Source organism: Corapipo altera, unplaced genomic scaffold, assembly GCF_003945725.1.
Source record: "Corapipo altera isolate COAL_440 unplaced genomic scaffold, ASM394572v1 0, whole genome shotgun sequence".
Classification (NCBI taxonomy): Eukaryota; Metazoa; Chordata; class Aves; order Passeriformes; family Pipridae; genus Corapipo; species Corapipo altera.
The window spans coordinates 8,242,936-8,260,152 of record NW_020884872.1 but is presented as its reverse complement, the minus strand read 5'-3'; the positions used below and the strand labels follow the sequence as shown (position 1 = coordinate 8,260,152).

The 17,217-nt window shown below is 41.0% G+C and overlaps 1 protein-coding gene across 1 annotated transcript; it reads right to left on the bottom strand.

The window, feature by feature from the left end:
* Positions 1-3,938: 3,938 nt before the first annotated feature.
* On the bottom strand, positions 3,939-11,210 carry DYNLT3 (dynein light chain Tctex-type 3). The gene is made up of 5 exons (XM_027643523.1): positions 11,091-11,210; positions 10,021-10,062; positions 8,067-8,190; positions 7,038-7,115; positions 3,939-5,956 (listed from the first exon to the last, which is right to left on the bottom strand). Exons 1-5 carry the CDS (start codon positions 11,118-11,120, stop codon positions 5,880-5,882), a joined length of 351 nt encoding a protein of 116 aa, XP_027499324.1. The 5' UTR covers positions 11,121-11,210; the 3' UTR covers positions 3,939-5,879.
* Positions 11,211-17,217: the final 6,007 nt, after the last annotated feature.

Genomic DNA, 17,217 nt, shown 5'->3' with positions numbered 1-17,217 from the left:
GACCAACTATATTTTTAATTCGGCAACATCTGTTCAGTATCACTAGGTACCACGACTGGTACTGTGTCTCTTCTCAAGAGAAAGTATTTTTAATAGTAACAACACTGAAATTAAAAGTATGTAATGTATGGAGTTAAGCATGCATACAAAAAGATTACTTTTATGGGATCCAACAGTTAATACCAAAACAGCCCAAGCCAGAAGATGGGCGGGTGACTGTCTCACCCAGCTCACAGCTGCGGCTGCTGCCCTGAGCCTGGAATTCCCAGCAGGGAAGTAAGAAGAGCATCCATGGGGTATCTGCCAGCCAGCAAAGCCAGGCGGTTTGCAGCCTCATGTTCCCTGGAGGCTGTGCCAATTTCACAGAAAACACGGGTTTCATGAGGAATGGCATAACCATAACTGCCCCTCGCTGTTTTGTAACAAAGTTACTGTTACTTGTTATAACTACTTTTAAGACCACAGATGGGGGCATTTCCTCCATGGCTGACCCCCCACCCGCGAGTTTATCTGACAGGCTCTCCCACGCACGGGCACCTGCTGTAGCTGCCCCCTGCACCCAGTGGCAGCAGAACTGTCTGTTCAGAGATGTCTGTGTTTGGTTCGTGTGGAGCAATTCATGGAGCCCAAACTGGAAAACATGTATTTTCCAGCTGTTACTCAAATAAAGCTGAAACTTTGCACAGACAGACTCACACACCTGAGGCAACTGCTTAAGTTGCTTATGATGTCAAAGCAATGCTATGAAGAGATGAGCTTGGAAGATCTCAGCACTGATCCCTAAGCCTCAGTTGATCCAGAAATAAACCTTAAATTAAAGCTACTCAATTCCTTCCCATCCAAAGCCAGCTTTTGCAAAGTTGTTCCCCACAAAAAATCATTTCAATTTTTGTTCAGGGGACATGTATAATGAGTGCCATGACATAGGCAACTATAATTGGCTCACAGTATTAGTAAACCACCTAGCTACAGCTGTGGCTACAGTTTGTTTAAGATTAATTTCCTGTTCAACTGAGGCATGAATATTATATAGCTATCACAGCATTGATCTGTGAGGTCCTTACATAATCTTGAACACATTTCAAACTTGAAGACATTTCAAACTAACAAATGACATCACTTGAAACCCTGCAGTAGATTCTTATATGATTTGGTCAGACAACTCTAAAAGCCCCCAAATTTATTGACTGAGGTTGGATCAAGTCATGACTGTCTCAAGCAGGGTGCTGTGAGTACCAACAAAGGCAGTCATAGTCTTGCTATTACCTAGCCCTCCCAATTCTGCCTTCTGCTGGCTAATATCTAAATGCTAAATTGTATTATCTCTGGACAGGATATTTGTTTGTATGAACACTGTTGGAGCCCTTGTTTTCATACTTAGATGTTGCTGAAGTGGAAATAAGCAAAAAGAGATGGAATTATAAATGAACAAAATTGTCTGTGTATGACTCAAAATTGTTAGGGAAATGGATAAATAAAAAGGTATGAACATATTTAGAAATATATGTGTGCGTGATAAGTTATACAGAAAGATCATACTTCTTTCTGTCAAATAAGGACTTCATTTCATTCATTCCTCTTTCCCCCAACCTCTAGTTTCACCCAGGTGGTCATGAACAAGTACTGTATAATGGCTGCCTCAAAAATTGGAGTAAACTCTACAGAAACAGATATGATGCAGGGTTTTGCAGATAAGATATTTCTGATTTGGGAGGTGCTGTTCAGAAATTATTTTAACTATATCCAGTATAGGCCTTTGAGGAGGAGAACCTGCTGATTAGAAAGAAGTTTGAGTGTCTTGTACCTGAGCTGGTTTGTCCATCTTGCCACCTTCCCATGTAGATGGGGGATTTTAATGGCTTTGATTTGGTCTCTATGGTGTGAAGCTACATAAGCACAGATTACAAATTCTGTCATTAACTTAAAGATTTGGTAAAAATGTCTATTTAAAATGGTAATGTCACTACAAAATTTGCCCTACCGACTGTTTTGCTTCAGGCACTTGTGCTCTGTGGCCTTGGTTGTTCCTTTGCATGAGAGTGACTGTGAGTGCCTGACACAAACAGTAATGACCAGTGAGGTGTGTCTGTAACCCTGATTCTCCTTTTCAAGTCATTTTAGGTCAGACAGTGGGATGGGTGTTAAGGGGTGTTTGCAGCTGTCACTTCAGCACTACCCTGTTTCTTTTTAGAAAACTTTTATGTAACAAATAAAGCTGCTGTCACATGATTCCTGTGCTTGAAAACAGATGGAACATGTGAGCTAAAACCCCCAGTTACTCAATGGTGATTTAGATTCTTCAGAGGAGAAAAATCTCCCTCAGTGGTCATGTGGTGTTTGGCTGCAGCCTTCCACTGAGCAGGGGGAGGACAGAAACCATTCCATCTGCAAGCCAATGTCCACAGACCCCTTACCTGGCATAGACTCAGTAGGTTAGAGGAGCTCACACGAAACATAATGTAGATGTGACTGCACAGCTTTGGAGTCCCTTTGCAATTGGGTTTATTGCTGCACTTACAGAGTATCACATCTGAGCCTGCAGGCACACAGACAGGACTTCCTGGCTCAAGATATTCTGATGGGGGTGTAGTCAGACTCTGTACTTGTGTCACACCATGACTGTGCTAAAAAATCCTTCTCCAAATTAAATGGGAACAAAATGACCTGGTCAGACCGTACAGGAGGCAGAAAGGCACATCCCAATGATCAGGTAAGAATTGTTCACTACAGGATCTGCTGTCTGTATTAGAACAAACCCCATCTTTCTCTAAATGGTATCTACTGTACTGATGCATACAGCCCACCATGCTGTATTTAAAATATCAGTGTGCTGACATCATGCCCAACTCCACTTCAGCTGGCTACAAACTGGGATTTCAGTGTCTTCTGTGAAGTGTTTTAGATTACATGAATCTAAATTGAACATACCAGGATCTGTATTTTCTTCATTGATCAAGTTGAGTGTAATGGGAAGAGAGTCCTCAGAAAGGTAACGTGTTACTGACAGACACCTGGCAGGCAATGAAATGGAAAAGTAACAAATCCGGTCCTTTACTTTCCCTTTCACTTTTCTCTGGATTAACAAAATCTGCATGGGAAGAATAACAGGTGTCTTTCTTCATGAAATCATACATGGGAACATATATCTCCACATATATATGGGCTGCACCTTAATGCAAACTCTTCTGTCCCATTAAAAAAAATTCCATTGTTCACGATAACTCATTCTCCTGATTGCAACAACTAAGAAGATATTGTATTGATAAAAAACACTAATGAAATGTTGTTGTGGGTTTTAATATTCTGCAATTCATAGCTTTATCCTTGAAAACAAACTACTTGGAAAAGCAGCTGATGGTGTTCAGCATTTGTTTGGAGAGTTACATTAAATACAAGTAGCTGTTTGCACCCACAGAGGATGGGGAAAGATGGGAAAGAAGTTAAGTTCACTAGGATATGACACAGAATGAAAATACTTTTTCCAGTATTTCATAATAATCTTTCTATAGTAACAAAACTTTAACTTGCATCAAGACTCGTAGTAAGAGGAAGAGAGGTCTGAGTAGACGAGGTGTAAGAAATTAGTCTGGGAAGAAGCCTTTGAGAAGGTTTTGTCTCTAAAACGTACACAAAGCTTCAACGTATTTTCCAGGTTCTCACTATTGTATACAAGTGAAGGAAAGCAAGAGGAATATTTTTCTCAGTTCCTATATACACTGATCAAGAACACAAGGCAAATATACAACTAAGGCAAAACTTTATTTTTTTTGGTATAAATTAAAATGAAGCAGTCCTACAATTAAGCAGTATTTTCTAGGGTTCTTCTGCAGCAGGACCTTCACCAAGCCTCATTAAACTGATAGTCTTACTCAGCGCATCTTGTCTTCAAGTAAAACTAAAATACCAAATGAGATCACAAGTGCTATGTGGAATATTTCTTCTGACCATGGCACCTGAATGCACATTAAATGGGGATAAAAGCCACCACTATTTTTACATACCCACTTCCTAAACTGTATTAACTGTACCAAACATTTTTCCAGTGGCTACCCCACGTATTTTTTTCCACTTTGCACAATCCCAAATATCACTGAAACTTCCGCATTTTTGTCAGTTCCACATCTCAGCTCTTGGATGGTGGCACATAGCTCAGAAATTTGTCCCAGCCCAAATAGTGTTTAATAATTCTAGGTTTGAAGGTCAGTAGGACATACACATTTTCATACTACACTGTTAGGCCAATGCAGTAATACAGTCCTAACTTTACTTGCACTCAGGTAAAAGCAGAACTTAATTTGTCTGCAAAGCAAGACATTTTGAACAGTACTGTGAATTACATATACACATGTTCCTTCTGTAGTGTCATACTAGTTATATGTACACACAACTTAAGCAATATTTTTTAGCTTGTTCTTTGTACAGGACATTTGTTACATGCCTTAATAGTAAATTATCTGAAAAAAAAACCCCAAAAACAAATCAAACAGAACTTTGTAGTAGTGCTTTAATATTCATTTCTTGAAATCCAAAACAGCCTTACAGTAGCTGTTAGATAGTTACCAGTCTCTTCCAAAGACATACAGTTACAAAGAAAAAATTCTGTTCATAAGCAGCATCTGAGAAAACAACTTAATGCAGCTGCCACTTAGTGGCAGCACTCATTTAGGCATTTTTGGTATCAATACATCTCTTTATCATATAATTTGTGCATTAATGAACAAAAATGTAGGCCCCAATCCGGCAAATACTTTCATGTGTGCAAATGTTTTTCTTCCATGTGGAATATTTCAAGTTAAGACTCATCAGATGAGCAAAGTTAAGAACTTGCATAAATCTTTAAAGGAGGGGAACTCTTAGTGCTCAAAACTTAACGGTACTATTTCATTGGACTAAGATCCAATTCTAGACTTAGGGAACCTAGGAAACACTCTTATAAACAACAGATATGTTACTCTGATAAATGCTTTCAAAGCAAACAAGAGCCTCTAGAAATGTGTGTGCCTTCTCACCAAACAGTTTAATCCTACTTGCAGTGATGTGGGTCCAGTCTTACTGCCCTAGGTCCTGGCTGCTGCATGAGGAATCAATAAAGTGCTTGTCACAAATTCCACGATCATGGAATAAAATCAAATTTAAGTACCTTCAGAATGTTTTTGGATTTATAAATGATGAATTAAGGGCTGGTGTCAGATTCCCAGCATGTTTCCCTGAATTGCTAACAAATATTATGCTCTACATTTGAAGACAAATTAGAACTCTGCTAGGACTAGGTATATTTCACCCAGTAAAGTCCTCCTCTGCCTCCAGGGGGGAAAGCTTAACTGGATTTAATGCCAGTGTAAATGTTCATGCTTGACCAAAACATGATGCTTCTGAAATTTCACAAGCACCAGCATTCAAAGTGAAAGTCAGCTTTGTTTAATCAAACATGAAGAACCAGTATTGTTTATAATATATCCACTCTGAATTGTGTTTGTCATTTGTTCCCAAGTGCACCATGATCCTGAGAGGTCTTGCTTGCCCTTTGACACTTCCTTGGATTTGCTGTGTTTTGTTCTTCTTGAATAAAGTATCTTTGATATTAGCTTTGACATAAATTGTATTAATCTTTGTGGCATCTTCTCATTACCATACTTCTGAATATTTAAATTAATAAAACTTTCTCTTTAGATAGATACATATATATATATAAATTAAATTTTTTTGCTAGCTTTCACATAATTAATCTATGAGAACTGGCTTAGACTGTATGCTCTCTGTAGAGAACTTCTGTATGTTTCTCATACAGAAAAAAATCATAGTTTGAAACATTTAGCCATATGTTTGGATAATTTGTTTTTTAAAGGCTTCGGTGTTGCTTATCTTTATCTTCCAGCCAGCTACAGGATAATAGCAACAGCAAACACATTGACAATGCAGTTCATTGTTCGGTTTTCCCATCTCACTGTGCAGGTTCCTAGAAAAGATTATTACAAAATGAAAAATAGAATTCTGGTGTCTTTACTACATTCACTTTATCACAGTGTAAATTATGTCAAATTAGCATGAATATTTCAGCTGTGAGTTAAGGTAAATAATATTATGTCATCTTGCCCATAAATAGACTACACTCCTCAAAACATTTTCATTAATTTGTACATTGTTTGCTACCTAACATGAGCCTTGTATGCTTAAAACAGTTTTCAGCAAAACACCGTTTCAGTATCTCTCTTTAAAAGTTGAACTTGCAAAAATCCTTAAAAATCCCAAACTGAAATTGGCAAGATAAACAAACAAGAAATTAGAAAAAAAAGACAGGATCAAATACATACTACTGTATTTACTTTCTGTAATTTTTCCTCTTCTATTGTATCAATACCTTACAAGCCAAGGAAGCATGAAGATTAAATTGTACTTGTTTACTTAACTTCATTTTACAATTTTTTTTAACTTTGGTTAAGTTTTTGATGCCCTCTCTGCTTTAATGTTAAACCTTGGCACCCTCTTCTAAAAAGACCTTTCTGAATCTGTGACAGACAAAACATTATTTTAATATTGTTTCCCCATGATATTCTGAACCTGGGAAAAAAATTGTATTTAGAACTAATTTTGAAACAGTATAATGCATCCAAAGGCTGGTTGACAGCTAAGCAGATGAAACACATGCTGTTAGTCAAACTATTTCTATTTTCCACCAAGCTCTGCTCTCCTCTTCACAGCAGCCAGGCATATTTAGTTTAGGACTAACCACTTGTATTTACTGTGAATGTTTTATTGCCTCTTCAACCTGTCTGTGGTTACTGACAAGGATTAAATGCTTTGATTCTTGTTTCAGAATGGAAGGCATTTCTATTCCTGCTTCTCATAATCTACAAAGCAATTGCTCTTAGTGCAGGCACTGACTGGTAACATTTCTGCTGGGATGGTAAACAAGCAGCTAATTCTGAAAGCTGCTGCTTCTACAGCCACTCCTGAAAACGTTCAACACAAGTGTTACAGCTGGGCAAGAAGCAATGTTTCTTTTACTACAAATTCTCTGTTTGGATGGGGAAACTCACCATCAGTTGTAGTATCCCAGAAGCATGAGCTTGCTGTGTGAAGACCAGCTCCACTCCTCTGCATCACCGCACAGGTAACTGCAAGGTGCAGTCATAAAATCAAGGAATTAATTATTAAAGCAGAAGAGGTGAATCATTCAGCACTCCTGAACTCAAGCCTGTATTACATTTTCAAATGGCTGGTATGTGGCATTTAGCTAACTCAAAACCAATTTTGACAACCCTCTCACCCCTAGTATTTTCCTCAAGAACTTGTTATTCATTTCATGATTATTTTTACTCACATTAACACAGCGGCTTTAACAAAATGCCTGCTAATAGGATTATGATTTTTATCTTTTAAACTTCTTAGATATGGCTTGTGTCGTGTGCACCTCAGAACAGGACTGCAGGTACAGCAGAAGTCACACTTTGGAGAGTTGTTTCCCAAAAATACTTGTTGCCTGCTCTCTGAAACCACACAGTAGTAACATGCAGTGTTTCTAGACTGACCTGCAATGGTCATAAAACCAGAGACAATCTGAATCCAAGACTTTCAAAACAGAACTGAGTGCAAATACTACACTCCACAAAAGGACCAAAGTGGGTTAAACTTCTACTTATTTCAATTTCCCTTCCACATATATACAAATACAATGGGACATGACAGCACACAAGACTAAAGTCTTCCGAAAGTTTGTATTTATAGGAAGTTTAATCCAACTGATATTTTTATTTAAGATAGCAATTATTTCCTGAACTGGTACCAAAAACTTGATATCATTGTTTTGGGCTTGCTGAACAATCAGAAAAGACCATGTAACACATAATCAGTATTAAGAGTCACCAGCATGTTCAGCCCAGGTAAAACTGCCACAGCTTTACCACAAGGTATTACTAAAAATCTATATAACAGAAGAGTTCAGGTATCTGCTCTGCTTTGCTTACAGTTTAAAACTTTCTATTGAGTATAGCACTGCATCCACATGAACTTTTCAGTAATTCTTGATTGTGACTGCATGTGGTACAAGCACAACTGCTTGCACTTACCTATGTACTTGTATGTTTTTCCCAATTTCACCAGATGTGTCAGCGACTGTTCCACTATGGCAGCAGTCCACTGGTTGACTTTGTTGTGATTATAATCTGCCTTCCCTAAAACACTTTCTATGCACTAAAACAGAGAAAAAAATAGTTACAGTAAACATATTTCAAAATGTAAAGGTTCAAAATGTTTCTCATAGTCTGAAGAATTTTTTCTGTAAATTCGATAACTTTAAATCACTTGAGATCATCAAGTATCAGTTGCTGAATGGGAAGTAAAATGACCCTTCTTGGAAACTTACCTTTAGTACACATTTACTACAATATTATATGAATAAAAAAGAGGTCCTGACTGAACATTTCTTGCAAGAAAGACTTCAGCCATAAGCTTTAAGTACCAAGTATCTATTTACCAGTGAAGGTACTAACACATCCCACTGTTCCTAATGATTGCCTACTCCAGCTTGGCTTCCAGAAGCTACTGTAATGGAAATGGTACAACTCCAATCAATAGTATCAGCTTGGGCTGTCCAACCTTCCAGAACCTGTGAGCAAAATTCCAAAATCTTCAGAGACAGAGTGACAATAGTGAAATGCCCACCCCAGCTCAAAAGATGAGGAAGATATGGGAGATACTCAGAGATTGTATCTTGCAGCACAAGAAGTATCTGAACTGCTTGAAAATTAGCAGCTACAGATTGGCCAACCCTTGCCTAAACTTAAAACGATTGAACAGAAAGCCTTCCCGCTAATTGTAATTCTTAAATTGCATTCCCTGCTCCTAAGAAATTCAGAATTACGTGCTGACTGATACTTCTTAAAACTGAGAAACCTGGCTAAGAAACACACATCTGGAAAAGGTCAGTAAAATAAAACTCTGTTCTCCTCTGATTCAGTAAGATGAATCCCATGCACTAACCATCCACCACCAGGCTGTGTAAGAGCCTTATGCCCCAGATTTTGAAAAGCCCAATTAGTTCTGATCACAGTGTATAAAGCTGGCCAAAGGAGTCAATGGAAACAAACATCCACAAAATACAATAGAAGACAGAAGAGGGACAAGACCCCTCAGGGATTTTGGTTCTTCCAGAAATGTACCCAGTGCTAGAGCTCTGGTTAAGCTTCCAATCAGAGGCAGAAACATTTGGCTTTACTCCCAGCGTCTGGAGTCTGTCTCATACCGTATTTGGCTTTACAAGGCAGGGACAGTTACATAAAGGGTTGAATTGTCGTTTATCTGACATCCAAGAGCTTGCTGTTGGGTACTGTGGCAGCTTCAAAGGTACAGTCCTTTCCCCTCCTTACAGGGCAGGTGGAAAAAGACCTGCAGAGCCACTCCAGCAATTCCTTTCTCAAAACGTTGCTTCCCTGCAAAACCTGTAAGCCACAGTTTCTTTATTAATCACTCTCTAGTTACTAGGTAAGTAACTCAGACCATCAGGGTGAGTTAACTCAGACTCACTTGTCAGCCTGCTCTTTCTCTGTAAAAATCATTGCTAGAACAACGAGCTCATGTAGTGCAACCTCCCACACAAGCTAAGGCTAAATTCCAAGTCTGATTACATTGTCCAAGGCCTTGTCAAGTTTTAAAAATCTCTAAGAATGGATACTCCACAAGCTCTCCCTGCAACCTCTGTAGTTATCAGCTTCTCTCTAGCTGGATAAAGGGGCAAAAAATTGGTGAATTTCCCTTGTAACTTGTGACTGCCACCTCTCCTCTTTCCACTGCAATGCAAATCTGGCTCTCCTCTCATCTACCCTCTCCTCTTCAGGTAGCTGAAGACAGTAGTTAGATGAAAGTTAAAGAAGCTCCAAATTACACTGTCTTTATTTGATAAAAATAATACTTTCATATAAGGTTGAATTTATGTGGGATGGTCAATGAAAATAAGTGCTTTCACTATACTGCAAGGTAAGATAAGGTAAAGAATTTCTTTGAAATACAGCTGTTTAAACCTACCTCCTTAACTATGTTGTGGGCCTCATCAGCATTGAAGATCATCTGTAATAAAAGTTAATTATTATTATTTCTGACAGATATGTAAACCAATTATACAGTTTTACTCTCCGGAACACATAATGATTAGGTCTTGTGTCTGGTTATTTCCACTATGGTCTGTCAGTATAATTCTAAAAAATCTTACTTTTTCTCCCAGCTCCATGAATATGTTATTTAGTATTGCTTTGCCACTGATGTTTGACTGAGGACAAAAAGCTCAGGCCTCGGTAAGCTTGGTTCAACTTACAGTTTCTGCAACGACTGAATCCCACCACTGTCTATGCTTGCCATGGGAAATATTCTCCAAGAAAAATTAAATGACAAATCTTTTATTCTGGGTCTTAATCTGTGTTTTTATGGGAGTCATGGACTTAGTAGCATGCAGGTTACATCTTGCTTCCAAAAGGCTTTGTAACCCTGGCATAAAAGAGACGAGTTTGCACAGTCATTAGCTTACCCAAATATCTTTCCCTAGCGCAGGAAAAGCTTACAAGTTTTAATTCCTCCTGTTTCCTACTCATTCCTACTCATCGGCACTTGGCTTGGATTCCAAAGGGAACACGGCACGTGCCGTCGTGCCGCCTGCGTCTTCCCAGCCATGAATTTCAATCACTCGGGTAGGGGCAGAAACCTCAAGGGCATTAATGTTTAAGTCAGGTTTTGAGTTTGTTTTTTTTTTTTTTTTTAATGAAAACTGGCGGCCAGAGCCCCGAAGCGGCGCCCTGGGGAGGGATCGGCTCCCCCGCCCGGGCTGGCAGGACCGGCCCGCGGCGCTGACCCGGCACTTGTTGGCTTTTCCCCAGGGAAATGGGGGAGGTCGGGGTTTTCCAGGGAAACTGGGGGGGCTTCCCAGGGAAAAATGGCCGCGGTCTGACAGCGCCCGGCACCGCGGCCCCTTCCCGGAGGGAACGTCCATCCCCGGCACCGGGGCAGGCCGGTGGCAGCCGCAGCCGTGGGGCAGCGCCGCTCGGCCCCGGGCTGGCCCAGGGTCCCGGCACAGCCCCCGCGCCCTCGGGGGTGGCGGCCCCTACCTCGTCGTTGTGAGGGTGAAACTCCTCCATGGCCCCGGGCGGGCGGCGGCTGTTCCGGCAGCGGCGGCGGCTCCGAGTCCTGCGCGGCTCCGCCTCCGCCGGGCGGGCGGGGCTCCCGCGGCGGCGGCGGCGGCCGGGCCCCCGGGCCGCCCTGAGGGAAAGGGAGATGGGGTGATCACCCCGGACAGCCCTGAGGGAAAGGGAGATGGGGTGATCCCCCCGGGCCGCCCTGAGGGAAAGGGAGCCGGGCTGGTCCCCGCGGGCCACCCTGAGGGAAAGGGAGCCGGGGTGATCCCCCCGGACAGCCCTAAGGGAAAGGGAGGTGGGGTGATCCCCCCGGACAGCCCTGAAGGAAAGGGAGCCGGGCTGTATCACCCCGGAAAGGACCCCCGGGCTGGATACCCCCTCCGGACCGGCGGGTACCTGGAGCCGGCAGTGCAGAGCCGAAAAGGAAAGGAAAAATGTCCCCAGCACAGGAAGGACCTGGACCTGTTGAAGCGAGTCTGCCGGAGGCCACCAAGACTATCAGAGGCATGGAGCAGCTCTCCCAAGAGGAAAGGTTGAGAGCTCTCCTGGGGTTGTTCAACCTGGAAAAGAGAAGGCTTTGGAGTGACCTAATTTGGTCCTTCCAGAAGGGAACTTAGAGGAGAGATGGGACGGGACTATTTACAGGAGCATGTAGTGACAGGACAAGGGGGCATGGATTCAAATTGAAGGAGAGTGAGTTTAAATTAGATATTAGGAAAAAATCCTTTCCTGTGAGGGCAGTGAGGCACTGAAACAGATTGCCCAGAGAAGCTGTGGCTGCCCCATCCCTGGAAGTGTTCAAGGCCAGGCTGGATGGGGCTCTGCTCGACCTGGTCTGGTGGAAGGTGTCCCTGCCAGTGGCAGGGGGGTTGGAACTTGATGATGTTTAAGGTCCCTTCCAACCCAAACCATTCTATGATTCCATGAGCAAGTGCCTGCTCATTACCAATAATGTTACCACCAAATTTGCAATTTTGGAAAACTGTAATTTCATGTTATTTTAATTCCACTTTATTACAAAGAATTGATCCTGAGTTTTATTTCACTCAATGCATCATATATATATATCAGTACACCAGATCTTTTCTCTCTCTCTGAAGTTGCCTGGGAAACAGGAAAGGCACCTCATACAACACAATGCAGAATTTTCAAATGGTGGAGTTTTTTGTTCTTGTTGTTTTTTTAGATTATTATAATTCTTTTCATATGGGGGAAGGTCTGGTGTAGATTTTCCTCCTGCGATTTCTCCTGGTTTTCTTCTGGTTTCTCCTGTATTTCCCTCCTGTATTTCTAAGCCAGACTAAACATAACAGAGAAGACTAAGGCTGATACCCCACTTCTAACTTCAGTTTTTGCTGTATATGTTTGGACAGATACACATTTACCTTACAAAAGGTAAATGCATTGAGTCTTAATTGTACACTCATTGGAAATACTGTGTTTGAAAAACATGAAAGTACAGGGGGAAGCAAAACTAAGCATTTTTATACTGACCTGCTCTCAGACTAGTTTTCGTGTTTAGTATTTGCAATGGTTATGGTAGGACAAAAGCGAAGATGAAAACTGAATCTCTTTAAAAGCAGATCTTTACAAGCAAGTGCAGTTGGATGTAGTCATAGGAAAACACATGAAAGAAAATCTCCTTCAGTATTAAGGCCTTGGCATCCTGTAGACAAAGCAAACAGTGCTTAAATAACTTACCCTTGGGTCCTGGGCATTTTTTATTCTCTGTATTTTCAGATGTTTTGCATCTTTACATGTGTGTTTTCAGATGCAGTATCCTGTCAAGTGAAAATAGTTCCTAGACTATTTTTCAGTTCTGCTTAGAAATATTCAAAGAAATAAATTCCTTGAAACATTAGCAACAATTATGTCACTGAATTACATGGAAAATAAAGAAGGTTCCTGTATGATCAACGAGTGTGTGTGTGTGTGTGTGTGTGTGTAGGTCCAAATGCGAAAAAAATTACCTATTCTTCCCCTCCTGCTGCGCTTTGTAGATTAGGAGGATAGCAGGAGGTCTGAGGAAATGCTGAGTCCATCAGGCTCAGCTCAACATCTAGAGAGCCATTAGAAAAATAATAAAATGACTAAAGTATATTAACCCAGGATGTGTTTACAAATAAACTCCCAGCATCACCCATGAGCATCCAACACAGATGTGTGAGGAGTGTACGTTAAATAGTCTGATTTTTTGTTCTTTGCTAAGGCAGCCAGTTTAATGGATGAAGAGGAAATAAAGAGTAGGTGTGTTATTTTGTACTAATTTTGTCTTTTTTTTGCTCTCCCACATAAGCATGTATAATCTAGCAAAAAACTAGCCAATCATTCCTAATAAAGATTTATCAAAGTAGGAGGAATAAGTGCAAGGAGATGGGTAGGTTTTCACCCCAAAAGCTAATTAGTATTTGTCACAATAACTTGAATAATGGAATAAAAATAGTCCTTATAAAAGCTTTTTAATGACAGCATGTTTAAAGAAGTTACAAGCACACTTAATGACAGGATCAAAATTTCAAGTGTTGAATAGGTTGGAGAAAACAACAAGAAATTTCATTAAAAATATAAAGTATTATCTGTAAAACCAGAACATCAAATGCACAAATACAAAATGGGGCCTAATTGTCTAGGCAGTAGTGCCGCAGAGAAAAATATGTAATTATAATAAATTGGAACCTGAGTAGGATGTTATAAATAACTAAATCATTTGAAGGATACAGTAAAGGACACAGAAGGCAGTTATGTTGTTCTACTTGGTGTTGATCAGGCATTGAATGTAATAGAGACAGAAGAATAATTCTTCCTGAAGGCAGCAAGACCAAAAGGAAGCTTAGAAAATGTGATTTGCGGAGGAACTGGATTTATGTTATAACCCTTGCCCAGATTTTCTTGTAGATGTCTCTGACTGCATAGTGATTTACTGGAAAAGGTGATTAATGGCCCAAGGCATGATGACAGGTAGGAGATAAAATAATGCTCTTATTTGAACTCAGTGAAATTTATATTAAATATTAGGGGAAAAAAATCCAAGTATAAGAATAATAAAGCACTGAAGCAGACCTTTGGAATCACCTTCACTGGATCAGTAACATTAAATAATATCTGCCAGGCATCTAGCTAGCCTTTAGTGAGGAGGAGGAGATATTAAATAATCTTTTGAGATAGTTTTAGACATAGATTTTTTCAATTCAATGAAAGTACAACTACTTTCACAACTATTGAGTGGTTATTCTCCTTTCCTTCCTAGCAGATTCACTTTTTATCTAATCTCAGTAACCAAAATCACCATTATTTTTCCCTTTTTAGCTCTGAGAATGACTAATGCTATTACAGATTTCACAAAAGCAATGCTAAATTGTAACAAGGAGAGAGTACACTTCTTTTCAGCGGGAGTTACCTGATAACATTGCTTAATTCGTTTTTACTCTACTGCAAATTGTAACCTGGGAAATGCAAAGGGGTTGGCTGTATAATTAGCTCTGAGAACTGTAATAGGAAATGGGAAAAGTGCTGAAAAAGGTGGCTCAGAAATACAATCCTAAATGTGAAAGAGCTGTAGGCTTTCATCTTTCAAATGCAGAACACGAGCTCTTAACAAGAAAGAGAACAAAGAGTGCAGTTCAAATCACTTGTTGATTAAGCAGCAAATATTTGAGGAGGATTTGGCGTACTGGGGAGGTGGCAGCCTGTGTAGATCCTACGCTGCCTGAGCACAGCCAGCAAAAATTGTGAATGCTAATGCAGCTAAAATAGTCTGCCTCCTGTCTTGATTTTTTCCTTTAAATTGTTGTAAACATTTTAAACCTTCACATCTACTTTAAGCTGTGGAATCACAGTAGAATTTTTGTATTAATTTTTTCTAGCTTGGTTCCTAAGCTACATGTGGCTGGATGCTGGAGGAAGGATCAGCGTGTGCTGCTCCTGTTCTTGCTCTCTTCCTACACACTCACTGCTCGGTACCACAGAGGTCAGAAGGGTGGATCAAATGGACTCTTGGGCTGATCAGTATGGCAGCTTTTGTGCTGGCCAGACCAGGGATGCTCAACCCCAGCAGAAATTTTAATTAGTTGCGGTTCTGAGTCTTCTTTTTTTCTTTCTTTCTGAGTGCTGTTTTAGTGTCAACTGCAGTGACTTGCTAGAACTTCTCGGAAGAGCTGAATGGCCACTTGACAATTGTTTAAAAAAATCCTTGGTTCTAACACAGCAAATCAGAAGCACTACACTACACAACATGACTACTCAAACAGAAACCCCTGAGCTGGAAGGGGAGCAGAGCTCTGCCTCCTTCACTTCCTAGGCTTTGGAACTCACTTTAACATGAAACTGACAGAATAATGTGGACTGGCCTTGTTGCCTTGTGCCCAGGCAACTGTGCAAACGTATTGAGATGTACAATATGTAGCAAACACTTGGGATAAAAGCCGATCGACATTTTGAATTTCTCCTTCATGGGAAATGCCAGCATTTCAGATCTTACAGTTTTTGGCAGAAATTCAAATGAAATGCCATTTGTGGGAACTGGTCACCTGCTCACTGAGGGCAATATATTTATTGTGGCTTTCATGAGAGGACAAAACAAGCCATGATGAAAAACACTTGCACTGATCCAGTGCTGGAGACCCAGCTGCCACCAACAAGCATAAACGGCAATAAAGAAGCAAAAATGTTTGATGAAGGTAGGACAAGACAGTAACAAAATGTAGAATGAGATTGTCCAAAGAACTGAATGTTCCTGTGCATGGCAGTAATTAATCAGTGCAATGAACTGCTTCAGGAGAAGCTGTTACCTGCCCTTAAGGATGCTTTCAGAATGTTCATGTTCATAAAGACTTCTAGCTTCTCCAAAATTAAAGCTGAGGAGAAAAAAAAAAAAAAAAGAGCAGGGGGAGAGGATACGAAGAAGAGCTCTCTGGGATCAAACTCTTCAATATTTTCCTTGGCACCAAATAGAAGAAAAGTTAGTGACATAACTAATTAATCTTTCCAGTTTTTAAATATAAATGTTGACCTCAAACAAAGAGATAAGGGCTTTTAGGCCCGTTAAAGATATCAGTGATGGTCCTTGAAACAGTTTCCCCTGCTTCTCTTAGGAAATAGGCAAACTCCTACCTAGAGAGAGAACAACACTTATGGCTTAACACAGGGATCTGCCTTCCCATTTTGTTTCCTTCTGTGCTGGCATAGAGTTCCAAATAATGGCACAAACCTTCTGTACTGAGTTTGACATGGTAATGTGCTCGCAGTGGCTGCAGGGCTGAGGGGTGACCTCTGTGGGAAGACATCAGGAGCTGCCTCCATGCCAGGCACAGCTGGTTCCAACTTGCTTGAAAATGAATCTGCCGCTACCCAAGGCTGGGCCAAGCTGGTGTCTCCGTGCGAACATGTTTAAGAAAAGGTGAAAAACACTGTACAACACCAGTTAGAGGGAGGAGTGAGAGAAAAGTGCGAGAGCAACAGCCCTGCAGACATGAAAGTCAGTGAAGAAGGAGGGGGAGGAGGTGCTGGAACTCCTGAAGCAGAGATTCCTCTGCAGTACACAGAGAAGACCATGGTGACACAGCTTGTTCCCCTTTAACCTATGCAGGACCATGCCAGAGCAGATATCCACCTGCAGCCTGTGGAGGACCCCATATCAGAGCATGTGGATACACTCTGAAGGAAGGTGCAGCCCATGGAGAGTTCAAACAGAAGCAGACTCCTGGCAAGAGCTGTGGCCCATGGAGAGGAGTCTACACTGGAGCAGTCTGCTCTCAAAGGACTGTACCCTCTGGAAAAGGACCCATGCCGGAGCAGTTCTTGAAGAACTGCAACCTGTGAGAAGGACCCATGTTGGAGAAGTTTGTGAAAGACTGTAGCCCATGGGAGGGACCCCCTGCTGGAGCTGGGGAACAGAGAGAGAAGGAAGGAGCAGCAGAGAGGAGCTGATACGAGCTGACTGTAGCCCCTGTTCCTCATCTGCCTACAATGCTCAGTGGAGAGCAGGTAGAAGAGTCATGAGCAAAGCAGTGAAGCTGAGCCTGGGAAGAAGAGAAGATTGGAGGGAAAGTCATTTTAGCTTTGTCCTTATTTCTCATCATCTTACTCTATTTTTAACTGACAG

Excerpts from the sequence above, each read along its gene's own strand:
- DYNLT3 (XM_027643523.1), bottom strand. The coding sequence starts at position 11,120 with ATGGAGGAGTTTCACCCTCACAACGACGAG. Across the intron at positions 10,063-11,090 it reads TTCACCCTCACAACGACGAG|ATGATCTTCAATGCTGATGA; the intron begins GTAGGGGCCGCC and ends CTTTTATTACAG. Across the intron at positions 7,116-8,066 it reads AAAAACATACAAGTACATAG|TTACCTGTGCGGTGATGCAG; the intron begins GTAAGTGCAAGC and ends TGCACCTTGCAG.